Source organism: Anarhichas minor, unplaced genomic scaffold, assembly GCF_050575085.1.
Source record: "Anarhichas minor isolate MPS153535 unplaced genomic scaffold, ASM5057508v1 ptg000024l, whole genome shotgun sequence".
NCBI lineage: Eukaryota > Metazoa > Chordata > Actinopteri > Perciformes > Anarhichadidae > Anarhichas > Anarhichas minor.
The window spans coordinates 12,428,105-12,442,901 of NW_027466470.1; the positions used below are offsets into that span (position 1 = coordinate 12,428,105).

Genomic DNA, 14,797 nt, shown 5'->3' on the forward strand with positions numbered 1-14,797 from the left:
CTTATCCTGTAATACCATTAGACAGGCCGCATCGTCTCTGAGACGAATGAGCCAAGTATCTGTTAATAGCAATGGACTTCAAGTTCCACTTCTATCTAAAGGGAATGTGGATGGTCATGATAATAGTTATGATAATACAAGAATGCTAGGCAGACGAACAGATATTTTTATTGAGCAAGGAATACTCTTTTCCTTGAGAACATACATATATTCTTATATGTAATTATATATCTGTGTTTTTTTTAAGTTTTCCAGCCTGTTTGTTTTGGGGTTATATTGTCTTGCGTTTTTATGATCACATCGAACCTACACATCGAACCTACAATAGTCTTTGTAAATATACAGTAATTATGTTCCATATAAGTCAAATGCTTTACAGGTCTCTGCCTTCGTAAATCAGGGGTGATCAGTGGAGGTACAGGCTGTTTCGTCATGACCAGGGACACAACACATCTTCAGTACAGTTGCAAAGGTGGTGTGAATCAGCTGGTGTTGTGTAGTAGGGGCTAGTATCAGACATGATATAAATGTGTCCACCTCTCCTTAAACCATCAGGACGGTCTTGAGCAGATCTACTACAAAAACTTTCTTCTAGAGAAAACTGTATAAAGTAAGTAGCCAACATGGCACGTAAAATATGTTTGGATGAGATAATACATTTGCTTACTATAGCTCTCTTGTATGGTGGCCATGACAGGAGCTGGTTTAATATACTTAGCCGAAGAGCTGAACACAGCCAGCAGGACACTGCAAGGACTGTTTGACTACAGGACAGGGCCATGCTTGATCCTGACATCTACAGGAACACAGAGCTCAGTTCTTCACTCCCTGCTCGTGATCCCTTGATCATGCCAAATACTGACATGTTAGAAAGTGCCTTTGCCCATGTAACTTGCATGAAAAGCAATGTTTTTAATTGTTCTGCTTTTTCAAATTGATATGCCATCAATCAAACAGAACCTGATTGTGCACACCTGATCCGATTATCTGTGCCACCAAAAATAGCCCAGTACATGATTGACTTTTGACCCTGTCTTACCAGGCAGGAGGCGCAAGCGCAAATCCCGATAATCCTTGTCAACAAAATTACACCTATATGGTCTTGATCACTACAGACATCCCCCCTGCTGTACCTCTCCTTCCACTTAGGTGCCGTCAAGAGCAGGCTGAGGGACTGTACAGCGAGAAAGCCGACACATGAAGCATGGCACATGGAAGAGCTTTGCACTGGGGAAGTTATATATTTATCAGGAGCACGTAAATCTGAGGGATTTTTATTGTATTTCCTTACATCAAAACAGTGGAAGAAAATGACTACAATCCACAATGGTGTTTAAAATGGGTGGTATTTAAAAGAAAGTCATACTGTTTGTTGAGTATCAAGAATACACATGTAGTTATCCAAAAAACATTAATAGCACTTCCAATGAAAACAGTTCTTCAGAAGTATCACACTCATGTTAAAGTGATTGACTTTGTCTCGTTAATAATGTTACTACTTGACCTACTTGTGTCAAACATCTATTTCCGTTTAGCCGGACTTAGTTGCGGCCGAGAACTATTCTTGGAAACAGACAACAAGCTGTCCAATATGAGAACCTTGTCCATTTGACAGAGGAGTCATCACCCATATAGCATGCAAACAGCACCTACTGTAAAGCTGAAGCTTAAAGCTTAACTCAATTTGCTGCTGCCTCCATTCTCCCCTCCCCTCGATTGTTTATCTTAAATCCCATAGGCTCAGAGTTGGAGGCAGATGGGGTCCTACAATATCCAGACCCGTGGGTAATAAAGCCATTTAGGGTGAGCGAGGTCACAGCAAGTGGGAGGCTGAATCCTCGTTCTCTTCGATAGTTTGCCTGCCACTGCGCCGATAGTGAAACTCGTCATCAGACTCTGGCTGGGGTTCGAAGCAGCTGTCAAACTTGCGCCTCAGACGTTTCTTGAGCTGGAAGGTGCGCTCGGTGTTTGAAATTGTGTATTCCTGTTCCTTCAGTTTTGCGTAATAGTCAGAAAACTTGTTGAACAGGATGGAGATGGGCATTCCGTTGAGGATGATGCCGAAAGAGATGCAGCCGAACGCCACACAGCGGCCGAGATAGGAGATGGGGACGACGTCTCCATAGCCCACAGTGGAGATGCTCACCTGTAGGAAGAAAAGAGTAAAGTGAGTCAGCTTCCATGCATGATCTCTACTCTACTATTTTAAATCAGAAAATGCAAAAGAAAAGGGCACCCCATGCTCAATCCTCCTGGGCTGTTGTTTTAGTCTTTTTTTACATCTAACATGAAGGGCTCATCCTCATGGTGCCTTTCAGTCTTCCTGAAAACAACCCCCTTGGCCATGGAGAGACTAACAATTAAAAATATTTATTGTACTGATCAGTTGGTGTGTTGGAAAGTTGAGAATGAACAGGATCAAATAAACCTCCAAGAAAGCCCTGCAACACTTTCCATCTCTCGAATGCAATCACTGTGTCTGCCACAAACAAGACGCATTACATCGTATTAGAGGGGATTAGACACATATAAACTAACAGCTGCCACCAGATGAATAAAATCCACATGTCCCTAAAAACCAGACTGATGACTGAAGACCCTAGTAATTAAGTAGAAACGGAATCCAAAGAAGTGGTGGATCCTTTGAATATGACTTCCTGCACAATGCCTATCAGATACTAGAAAGCTAATTAGCTAAATATACTGCACCATATGATTACATGGTCAATTGCCAAATGTGCCTGACACAATTCTATCAACTAGAATTGAATATATTGACTTTTTTAGCATTCAGATTGGGTTTTCTTCAATATCTTACATAAGAATGAGTCCTTTATATTCTATTAGTAAGTCTGGAAAACATCCAAGGCACTCTGATTTAAGTAACAAATCCTTTATTACATAATGGAAATCCAACATCTTAACAAGTCTTCATCCGGGTATATAATATATCTTGTATTTTCAACTTAAAATCAGAGGGCCAGAGAGGCTGCGTACTAATATCACAGACTTTTTTCTTATGTAAGTTGGACAGTTGTTGTTTTTTACTTGTACTTGATTGCTAGCCCCATCCTTGAAGAGCACCTGATTTCCTACTTCAACATTACAATCACTGAGTGCCTTGAACCAGTGCAGCACTCCTTATTTTTCTAAATTAATGTAATAGTTTCTGAAATACGTTAATTTACTTTCTTGTGGAGAGTTAGATGTGAAGATTGATACCACTCTCATGTTTGTCTGTTAAATGAAGCAAAGCCAACAGGCAGTTAGCTTAGGCCAGCATAAAGACCACAGTGAAAAACATCCAGCCTGGCCCTGCATGTCTAAAATGTTAAAGATCCGCCTACCAGCACCTCTAAAGCAATTAGCATGGAGTGTCTCGTTTGTTTATTACATACACAAACAGAAATGTAGAAACAACACGTAATTGTTTTAAAGTGAGTTACACTCCGTTACATCTTGGCTGGGCGCAGAGGTTTGAGGCTGGACACAGTCATGGGGTAATCAAATCAAATGCCTTGACACAAATCTGCTCACAGGAGGAAACTGATGTTCTCAAGTAGAAGGTGCATAATTACAAAGAGCGAACAATCACTTAGCAGAATACCCACACTACCATACTATTAAATATGCCAGGAAAAGATTTAGTATGTACCAATACATAGTATGTCATATGCAGCGTGCCAAAAATACCAGGATGTCATACTACATCCAGTCGCTACATCCACGCTTATCTGGCTATTCTGATCCACAATTCTCTGCACAGTGGATATTTGAACAAGAGGGTCAAAGTTCAAGGTGCAATGTTTTGATGAAGTAGTATATCCCAATCGAATGCATACTGCAAGCAACAGTATGTACTTTGCCAGGGCAGCTGCAGTAAAAGTAAAAGTAAAAAGACAACAAATGCAATTTGGAACGCAGCAACAGTGTGTTGCCCCAAAATAATTAGCTTGGGAGAAGAGAACAGATTTGGTTACCATGTTTCTTTAGTTGTAAGAGATCTGCTGCCCAGTGAAGGTGAGAATTCACTCATTTTTCTAAAATCTCGTCATGGGTTCATTGCTTGGTGGAGCCACAAAAATAGCTCAGAACATGCTTCTGTCTAGCACTGTGCACTTTTGTCTTGTCTGACTAGGCAGGCAGCACAAATCATTAGGCCTAATCCTTGACAACTGAAAGCCACCACACTGCTGGATCTTACTGACACCCCCTACTGAGCTCTTCCTCGGTCTCTTCAGCACAGTCAAGTGGAAGAGCTTACCAAGGTTCATAACCAGGCTAATTGATCCGGAAGAATCTCAGAGATAGTCATAAGAGCTTGTCAAATCCTCTAAATGCTGCGCTCCAAATTATAATGCAGTCCAGTGAAAAAACTCCAGGAACCAGAAATTTTACTGAATTGCATGTTGAAGTTTATCCTACTCACCGCAGCCCACCACCAGGCATCTGGTATGCTGCTGAACGGTGTCCCAGGCTGATCCATCTCCACAGAGTGCATCAAAGCAGAGAAGGTGAAGATGCCCATGGCAATGAACAGAAACAAACAGCAAACCTAAAGAACGACACAAGGGTATATGTTAACAACAGCGCCCATTCATATTTGAAAATCAAACAGCAGTACAGTAGTTACCAAGAATTGAGACAGGAGTGACACATATGCTTGTTTGGATAAGGTTGAGGTTTTGCCTCAACCTTATTACATACTATGTAATATAACATGTGTCATATCTGTTATATTGGTCTCACCACAGGTGGCAGCACTGAGGGGGAACAGTTGTAAATTGGACAACAGAAAAGAAGAAGAGCATCCTTAATTCTTATACGATCTATGGATATAAAAACCTATTATGCTGTTAAGTGACCGTTTAGCCCCTCAACTTAACCACTGACACGCCTATGGCATCTTGCTGGCTATATGAAACTTGTCATAACCTCTTCCATGCTGCTTTTTCTTAGTTAAAGTTTCGGTCCTGCAGCTGTCTACAGGGACTGTTTACCTGCATTCAATCAAAGCCTGCTCAAATGTGATTGGTAAACACAACTCCAAACTCCATAACCATAACGCTTCCACTACCAAAATCTTGTCCTGTTGTCTACAGATTTCGTATATGAATGCAGAATCTGTTCATAGAGATTAGTCCTGAGCAAGCAAAAAGCCAGTGTAAACAATAAACCTCCATCACTTGATTTTTTTTGGCCACTCAGGTGAAAAGGGAAACAAGTTCAAAACCCAACATTGGCATTCTATCATCTTATTAAGTTGCTATGATGACTTATTAGCAAAATGTTGCAGACCTACACATCCAGCAGTTATGGAGCAACAGTAGAATTCATTTGGACTTGTGTGTTTGGCCACCTGATAAATATTAGTCCAATATTCACTTTTAGCCACTAAATTCTGTTCATTTTTATATTCACCAGCTAGCAGTTTACTTTGCCTGTCTTCAGTTTGGTGTGGGGCAGATAGAACAAAGCTAAAAACAGCTGAAACAACTCTGATAAGAGCAGTGAGAACAAAACAGTAAAGTTCTAGGCTGAAAACAAAAACAACAACCTGAAAGAAGCTAAAATGGGTGATAATTCTGTGCGAGTTCATCACTACGAGTTTCGTATACAATTAGTCATGTGATCCACTGATAAAGTGCTGATTGTAGCCGTTTTAACTCTAGCTCATGTGGGAGTTACCTCCAGTTCCATTGTTTTATTTGTGCATGTGCCGTAAATAAAGCTCCTATTTTTGTGTTTCTGTTAGATTTGCGTTGTTTCATACTTATCCATACCTGCTCAGAGCACTGTCGGATGGTAAAACCAAACGCCCTCATGCCGGTGGAGTGACGTGCCAGCTTCAAGATACGGAAGATGCGCATCAACTTGACGACCTTGAGCACCTTGCTGATTTTACTGACCCTTGCCATAGTCTTCAAATCTTCCTTTGCACTGACGTCTTCTGAATCCATGACAAATGTCTCAAAAATGATCTGGAGGAAGTAGGGCATCACAGCCACCACATCAACAAAGTTGAGGCCACTCTTCACAAAATGTTTGATGTTGGATGTTGTGAGTAACCGCAAAAAGTACTCCAAGGTGAAGAAAAGGATGGAAGAGATCTCTATCCACTCCATGTAGGTTTTGCCAGCAAGTTTGTACTGCCTGAGTTCATTTACTGTATTCATTGTCATGGCCACAATAGAGATGAGCACAAAGAGACTGGAGAACACAGCAAAGGCTTTGGCTGACAGTGAGGAGTAAGGATTCTCCATCAAGTCCCAGAGGATCTTCCGAAAGCCTCCAAGAAACATGGCTTTGTATCCCTCCTCATCCTGGTGAGGCTTGATCTCATCAATCAACTCCTGGTTCACCTTCAGTTGGTCTCTGATGTCGTCCACTTTCTCCTCAAACAGAATGCGGCAGCACCTGAGAAGAAGAAGATAATTTATTGTCTAAGCAAATAATGCTTGAAATATACAAACAGCAACAGACCAAGCTAAACAATATAGTGAGTATTAAGTATCTACAGCACACCTTGGAGTGTCCTTCAGTTTCAACCCCCAGAATGACATCTCTTGCTCGAAGTTGATAGGGCAGAGACTATCCATCACCCACAGGACATTATTGCAATAAAAGTGGAAGATGTAGTGGAAAAACCTGGGGTCCCTGTCAAAGAAGAACTCGTCCGTCTGAACATTGTAATCGTCACAGAGAGTCAGACGCTTGACCGGATCATTACAGAGGGCAAGGACTCCAATCCTGGTTTTTGGGTGTTTGAAGACCAAACGCTTCGGGATATGAAACACCTTTCCACCTATGTTGAGGTTGACAATGTTTGATTTCCTTATGTGTGGTGCTGATCTTTCCGGTTTTTTTCTTGCACTGTTTTTCTGATCAGAGGCGTCAAGGTTGTCCATAGATGTCCATGCTTTCACAGAGCTGTCCTGTGAAAAGGGGAATTCACTTTCTTGATCTTCAACGCTTTTTGAAAAACTTATCTCCCGTTTTATGGTCGCAAAAAGACTGGAGCGACGTTTTTTCAGCACTTTCAACTTGGGCTTTGCAAATTCCATTGTGACGGCTCCTTAGAAAGCAAAGCAACAAAAAAAAAAAGTGTTGTGCCGATCAAGTCAGTGAAAAACAATAACAATAGTATTCCACAAGATCTCCATTTAAGCAAAATATTGTTCTCTGAATAGATTGTTTTCAGGTTGAAATGAAGATAAAGAAAATGCTACCGTGCTTGTCTCTCAGCGTGCAAGAAGATCAACTGCATGAGTTAGGGATTCAGCCTCTTTACTGACTCTCTAATCCTATTGCTGTTCATTCCATCCAAACGCAAGTTAAAAATACTGTTCACGAGGATTAGTGTTGTGATTTAAGGCTTTGAGTTCTGAGAGAGGGGAGGAAAGGCCAAGAGAGTGTTGTGATGACGGTGTTGCATTGCTAACAAGGCTCTGCAGAGCATTACCACATGACGTTTATATCAATGCTGCCAGTACATTGCACTTTCTTGCTGCAGTACTTCTGAATTTAGTCTAAACTATACAAATAAGCTTGTCTTTGTATTTCAATTCCCAGAATTGTATCTATGGTACAAACGTTTCCCCGTTAGAGTCTATGTTTTCAACAAATATTTTCTTAATAATCAAATCCATTTGGCATGGATTCCTTTATAATAGATTAAGAGGATAATTAGCTTGTCCAAACATAGTCAAGGAATTCAAAATGAAGTCAATTTTGATTACATGACACTGAATGATAATAGCCTACTGACTGTATAGACCAAACTATGATTTAGTTTACTGAATCTATATCTTAAAATGGGAGTAAAACATGCACTGTATGTGAACATGCCACGAAAACAAACATGTAGGCTATTTTATGGCACCTCACACTGTATCAATCACTGTGATGCAAAAATCGATCAAATTCAGATTGCTAATCATGTAGCGTATTGGATTGTCTCGTAGTCTCAAGTGTCCTGCAGGTAAACACAATCTGTGGTGTGTGTGTTACAGACATCCTAATCAGAGAACTGAAAAATTGTCTCTGAGAGAATTCAATACACAAGAGGAAGTAATTATTAATTGTATGCATACATGTTCAAAATAGGGGTTAAACAACCAGAGACAAGTAATTGGCTTGAACATTTCACACTGTAAAGTTAAAATGAGTGGTTTGATAAAAAGTACTACAACACCGTGTCTAATGGTATGGCCCTCGTTTCCACCCATGACAGTTTGTGTGAATGGTATTGGCCATTCGCCGGAAAAGGAAGTGGGAATCTTAAATTCAATTAAAATTAAAATTAATAATTTCAGGTATCCTTTTCGATATTTAGTTCCATCAGTGGTTTTCAAATGCAATATCAGTTTATTTAAAATTATAACATTTGAAAAAAAGAATAGAATTACAGTTGCCATATATCACCGCCGTGCACCACGTGACTTCCTTTCCGGTCTAACCTGACAACATGGACGCCAGCCGCGTGCAGCCGATCAAGCTCGCAAGAGTAAGAAAAGACTTAATATGCTAAAAATAATCGTATCCGAACGGATAAATTGCTACACGAACAACTAATGTTCGATACGGTTCCAAAACAGTGAAGCTACATTTACTTTTATACATCGTTTAGCGGACGGCTCTCGTGCTCTCAGCGTGGAGGCCCGTCCATGCTACGATCTGTTAGCTTCTTCGCTATTAGCCTGTTGTAGACTGTTAGGACTTTTTTTTGTTCACATCAGAAAACACGATGTATGCTATTATATTGCGTCAATGTAATTTGTATATATGTTTTCTTCAGGTCACCAAGGTGCTCGGAAGAACTGGTTCCCAGGGACAATGTACACAGGTAACGTTCTCCTGATACCAATGATGTCTGAAAGTTAGCGGTTTATACCATTTAAAATACACTGACTCTCCGATCAGTCTTTGGGTCGAGTTCACCAATTGACGTTACCTCCTAAATTAAAGAAACGTTACAGTAGGTCCGTAAAAATCTTACTTTATAGATTAATACGTTAGCTGTACGTGTCCTGATGTCATGTCTGCGTGTTTTCCATTAAACCTTGATGCAAGACAGCTTTCCTCTTGGGAACTATCATGTTTAAAGTTGGTGGTTGAGCTCTACTAAATGGCTTAACTGTTAATATTTCGGGTAAACTATAAAAAAAGATCACATCCTACACTCTGTATTTGTTTAATTTTACATCACGTTAGCATTAATCCTTAATATCTGTAGATATGAGAATGGACCACTGACTTTGTGTCAGATTATACCTCTCAACACATTAACTTGTATTCTTTTCTAATCGTGTCACTTAATCTGATCCGTCTGCAGGTCCGTGTTGAGTTCATGGACGACAGCAACCGCTCCATCATCAGGAACGTGAAGGGCCCCGTCAGAGAAGGAGATGTGCTGACACTTCTGGAGTCCGAAAGAGAAGCCAGAAGGCTGCGATAGGTGAGGGAGCACAAATTCAGCCACAGCTGACGGCCTGCATTCACTAATAGGTGTTTCAGGGCAGTTGGCATCGCCTAAACTGTCGGCCATCTTGAAGACTGTTGGTTGGGGGCCTTTATTTCAAGTAGGCACTTGTCTTGTATCATTTAATAGAATACACAAAGTATTGATTAATAGATAATGGAAATAATGGTATTGCAAGACAGCGTGTCGGTGTATGGTCGTTGGTCAGTGACCAGAAAGAAGTTGAACCGCAGCACGATATAAAGCAACGCGACGTTGCACCCCTGCAAAAAATGTTTTGTATGAAAAATCTTAATTTGAGACTAAAATCAGTGTTTTATTGAAAGGTTTTTCTAATGTCCTGTCCTCTGTATGTAAAAAGCATGGACACAACTTTAACATATTTCGATATATGGACACAAAAACACCAGTTTGTGGCCTCAAATAACCACAGAATTTAATACAGAGCTCCTGACACAGCGTCTACAAAAACTGAACACTAATCTTCTCAAATGGAGGATTATTGCAGAGCGTTTTGACCTATATTGAGTTACGTAACAGAGTTCATCTTTCTTAGTAAGTGTATTTGTGGCCCTCTCTGAGCCCTGATGATGTCGGATTGCTTACCACTGGCAAATGAATTTAACCCAACTGCAGCTGATATGCATTGTTGACTGCACGTTGACGCAGGACTATGCAGCTGGAAAATGTATCTTTGCATTGTAGTGTTGCAACTAACCAATCATGGCCCGAAAACAAATTAGGTTTTGTTTTTTTATCCAAATTGAATTCAGTTAAGTCACGTGACTTGTGGTTTACGGTGCATTTCAGCCGTGACCTCACATGGGTTTAGTTCTGTGGTTCTCTCTGAGCTGGTCATCAGGACTGCGCTCTAGTCTCTCAATTTCCTCCTGGAACACCAGACGAATGCAGTCAACAGGTGGCTGAGTTAATAAAGAAGTAGCAGACGTATCATTGAGTCACAATATTACAAATGAGATTTAGTCTATTCCATGAATTTAGAACCCTGCTTCTTTCCTGTTCTGTACAGAGGCATTTAAAGGGTTGGTTTTTTTGTCTGGTTGAGTTGAATGGTTGATGTTGTTGAGATGGTGTGTGACTGATTTCTTCTCTTCACAGTGTCCGCTGAAGAGTCCAATCCTGTGAAGCAGAAGACACCGTCGGTTTCACTTGAAATGGCCTTCAATCTCACTTGATCAGATGCGTTGAAATAAATTTGGTTATTAAGATGAGTGGATGTCCTGTGTTTACTGTATGTGTCCAGTAAAGAGTTGTAACAGTGAACTGACAAGTTTTTCTCGTAGTTATAGATTTTTAAGTTGTGGTCGAGGTATAAAGGCAATGTGATTTTATTTATTCATTTATGATACTAAATATTTTCAAGTTACTGATTTAGACAAAACGCTACATTTGTTTTCAATAGACGAACACTACAATGCTAAAATCGTCTGCAAACTGAAGTAATAAAAGACTTAATTATGATCCCTTTACGTATCAAATCAGGTTAATTTGAACATGAACTAGTTAAGTCAGTGGAGGGCTGTAAATATGAACAAGTGCTGTAACACAACTACAATTGAGGTACATGAGTATTAACATTCGATGCTACTTTATACAGCCACTCTTCATTTATTTTAGTTGGTTACTTACTACACCTAATTAATATATTGTATAATATACCTATTCATTAACGCAAACTATCAAAAACAATTAAATTTCCTCTGATTAAAGCTGAACATTCTCAGACATAATTCAATTTATTTTGTTTAGCGCAAAACTACAAATTTGCCTCAGAGGGCTTTACAATCTGTACACATGCGACATCCTCTGTCCCAGGACCCTCACATCAGAAAAACTCCCCAAAAACCCCTTTAATGGGGAGAAAAGATGAAGAGACCTGTGGGAGAGCAACAGAGGAGGGATCCCTCTCCCAGGATGGACAGAAGTGCAATAGATGTCATGTGTACAGAATGAACAGCATAACAGTTATAACGCATTCAATGCATATGACAACCACGGCAGTAGGCAGGTCCAGGTATCACCAGGATCCACGGAAACCTTCGAGGCGAGAAAGCACAGAGACTCTGGTGAAGAAGCAAAGTCAGCAATGTGCGTTAATGTTATAGGTAATATAAAATAGTAATGTGAGTAATAATAAAAGTGATATTAGCAGTGGGAGTCAGCAGGGCCATGGTGGGAGGAAGGACCAGGGTCCAGATATAACCATGATCCATGGAAACGTGAGGCGAGAAAGCACAAAGACTCCGGGGAAGAAGCAAAGTTAGTAATGAGCATTAATGGGACATCAATTCATACAGAAAGAGATGAAGAAGAGGAGAGAGGAGCTCAGTGTATCCTAGGAAGTCCCCCAGTAGTCTAAGCCTATACCAGCTTATCTAGGGGCTGATCCAAGGCAAACCTGAGCCAGCCCTAACTATAAGCACTATCGAAAAGGAAAATCTTAAGCCTACTCTTAAATGTGGTGAGTGTGTCTGCCCCCCGGACTCAAACGGGAAGCTGGTTCCACAAAAGAGGAGCTTGATAACTGAAGGCTCTGGCTCCCATCCTACTTTTTAAGACTCTAGGAGCCACAAGCAACCCTGATTTTAGGGAGCGCAGCTCTCTCGTAGGGTAAATAAGCCCTCACACAACACTACACACAAATAAGAGTAATAATAAAGAGCAGAGTTACAGATGAACATAATGGCTTTTCTGGTGGTACTACAGTGTAAAACAAGACCACCTTTGTACTAAAGTGTCAATTTCCAGTCGCAGACTAGCAGTCATTCTATCCTTTGTGTAAATCTGAGCTTCCAGGTGACATTCTATCATTTCCTTCTCAGCGGTATATCAAGTAATCAAAATAGGCCCCACCTGGAGCTCCTTGGTAGCCGAGTGGTTACAGCACATGCCATGTAGCCTCGACCTGCCGGGTTGATTCCAGCCTTGGGACCTTTGTTGCATGTCATACCCCTCTCACTCCCCGTCCTATTCCTACACTGTCCTCTGGCAGTTAAAGGCAAAAATACCCCCAAATAGTATATCCTTACCTCTTGCATCAATACATTATGCTTGCAAATCAACAAATCTGTCAAACATTCAGAAATGGGTAATTCGTCATAATCAGTTATTATAATAATTATTTTGTACTTACTTTCTGTTCTGCAGTTCTCTAGACATCGAGAGAAAAGGACATTTTTATTACCATGTTCAGGTTGTTCAGGTTCTATTCTGTCCAACAGAGGGCAGCATCACTCTTAGTTGATTTTAGAGTTCATGTTGACTCCACTGATCTCACACAGTTACTGGATCACTTCACCCACTTTAGTCTTGAAGGATGAGTTACTTCGAAACCAGCTGCTTAAAGAACCTTTTCCAGCCCCCTTTTCCATAACTTCAACTTGTTTTCACATGGATGATAAAAGTAATGAAAGGAAAATCATAACTGAAGCCAATTTGGGCGGCATTTCTTAACTTTCCACCACAATTCACAGACCAAGACTGAAACCACTTACCTGTTGGCTGCCTGAGTTCATGGCTTCAGCATCAAAGGTTGGGACTGAATTCATGGCTTCAGCATCAAAGGTTGGGACTGAGTTCATGGCTTCAGCATCAAAGGTTGGGACTGAGTTCATGGCTTCAGCATCAACGGTTGGGACTGAATTCATGGCTTCAGCATCAAAGGTTGGGACTGAGTTCATGGCTTCAGCATCAAAGGTTGGGACTGAGTTCATGGCTTCAGCATCAAAGGTTGGGACTGAGTTCATGGCTTCAGCATCAAAGGTTGGGACTGAATTCATGGCTTCAGCATCAAAGGTTGGGACTGAGTTCATGGCTTCAGCATCAAAGGTTGGGACTGAGTTCATGGCTTCAGCATCAAAGGTTGGGACTGAATTCATGGAGATGCTGAAGAAACAAGACACATTTAGTGAATTGTTATTTCAAAGTGTTGATTATAGCCAAGCTGTATCAAAGCATGTTTTATGTGACTTACAGTATGTGTTGACAATTTGCTGCAATTCTTCCAGCATTTTAAGAAAGAGTAACAGAAAATTGAGTAAAGATGGGTGTTCTGGCAAAAACAGTGGTACATTTTAGCCATTTAGCATGATCTTTCCGAATTCTTTCCCACCGTCCTTCGTACGCTTCAGTGTATTAGGCCGAATCTGATCCTGATGATCCCGGCCTAGCATTGCTCTGTTTAAATGCAAGGGATCAAAGAACTGAAAGACCATTCGGCCTTTACACTTGGACTCTGGATAATGCATCTAACGTCACATTTATATATTAAAAAAATTCAGTTGAAGGTGTTTTTTTTCCAACATGAAGGCTTTGGGGTGAATTCCATCTTGACATTGATGAAGGAGTCCAGTGTTTGAACAGGAAAGCAGGACTGTTGGAGTTATGTGTTGGGATGTGGCTGCTCTCTGTATTCTGCAGGTTTAATGACCTCTCATTTTCCATCTCAGTTTGACCTTACTTTCAATCGCCCTATAGTTGAGAAAATAATTGATTTTAGTTATAAAATCAATACTGTGTATATGATGTGAAAGCAGTGCATCTGCCAGGCGCAGCTCTACGACACCCTCTTTCTTTGATGTGCATACAAACGGGGCTTGGATGAGGGAGTTCATATATTTGTTTAACAGCATTGTGAATTAATAAGTAATACGTTTACCATTTTCAAAAACCCACATATTAAAAATATATTGACTGCCTTGTGTGCCAAGAAAAAGACAACGTTTCTACTTTTGGTCTTAACAAGACTGTATATTCGTGCCCGGGTACCCATTTTCTTCTCATAGTGCAGATTATTTACCATCATACATACAGTGCATGTACTGCATACAGTATTGCAGCTGCAGTTCTTGAGCCCCATACACTTTAAAGAATTACTCTGGCTTTTGCCAAGGGAGCATTAACAGGTCATGTGAAAACAAACTGATACCAACCCACACAATCATTCTTGGCAGCTGAATTAATAAAGCAAGACTAAGACAAAGCATGCTGGCACTTGAAGTAGAGACGGTAATAGAGTCAACAGTGAGACAGAGAAAAGCACTTCCTGACACCTTTTTACAAATCTAGTATCAATAGAGGCTACAAAACAGGTTAAACAGTATTTATCTTACAGAGATCAGCCCACATGCTGGCATTCACCTACAGCAGAGTTCACTTCCAGTGGTGCATGTGAGCATAAACAAGTTGCCAAGCAGTCTGTGGTCGACATGCTGCACCCTGAGGCAAATCAGAAAGAATAGCCTGGGTCTGAATATATGATTCACAAAGCTGGAAAGTTCGAAAGTTTCCGAAAAC

At 40.6% G+C, this 14,797-nt stretch overlaps 2 protein-coding genes across 2 annotated transcripts; one reads left to right on the forward strand and one right to left on the reverse strand.

Moving 5' to 3' along the window:
• Positions 1 to 1,258: 1,258 nt before the first annotated feature.
• LOC142956684 (potassium voltage-gated channel subfamily V member 2) lies at positions 1,259 to 7,352 on the reverse strand. The gene is made up of 4 exons (XM_076098398.1): positions 6,526 to 7,352; positions 5,784 to 6,417; positions 4,430 to 4,555; positions 1,259 to 2,146 (listed from the first exon to the last, which is right to left on the reverse strand). The coding sequence occupies exons 1-4, from the start codon at positions 7,062 to 7,064 to the stop codon at positions 1,814 to 1,816; spliced, it is 1,632 nt and encodes a 543-aa protein (XP_075954513.1). The 5' UTR covers positions 7,065 to 7,352; the 3' UTR covers positions 1,259 to 1,813.
• A 1,045-nt stretch (positions 7,353 to 8,397) lies between these two features.
• Positions 8,398 to 10,713, forward strand: rps28 (ribosomal protein S28). Its single transcript, XM_076098442.1, has 4 exons — positions 8,398 to 8,506; positions 8,798 to 8,845; positions 9,335 to 9,457; positions 10,601 to 10,713. The coding sequence occupies exons 1-3, from the start codon at positions 8,468 to 8,470 to the stop codon at positions 9,455 to 9,457; spliced, it is 210 nt and encodes a 69-aa protein (XP_075954557.1). The 5' UTR covers positions 8,398 to 8,467; the 3' UTR covers positions 10,601 to 10,713.
• The last annotated feature ends 4,084 nt before the right edge of the window (positions 10,714 to 14,797 follow it).

Bases quoted from the DNA above. Each gene is read 5' to 3' on its own strand.
- LOC142956684 (XM_076098398.1), bottom strand. From the start codon at position 7,064: ATGGAATTTGCAAAGCCCAAGTTGAAAGTGCTGAAAAAACGTCGCTCC. The intron at 6,418-6,525 runs GTGTGCTGTAGA...TCTTCTTCTCAG, and splicing joins AAACTGAAGGACACTCCAAG to GTGCTGCCGCATTCTGTTTG. The intron at 2,147-4,429 runs GTGAGTAGGATA...TTCTTCCTACAG, and splicing joins ATGCCTGGTGGTGGGCTGCG to GTGAGCATCTCCACTGTGGG.
- rps28 (XM_076098442.1), top strand. From the start codon at position 8,468: ATGGACGCCAGCCGCGTGCAGCCGATCAAGCTCGCAAGA. The intron at 8,507-8,797 runs GTAAGAAAAGAC...TGTTTTCTTCAG, and splicing joins AGCCGATCAAGCTCGCAAGA to GTCACCAAGGTGCTCGGAAG. The intron at 8,846-9,334 runs GTAACGTTCTCC...ATCCGTCTGCAG, and splicing joins CCCAGGGACAATGTACACAG to GTCCGTGTTGAGTTCATGGA.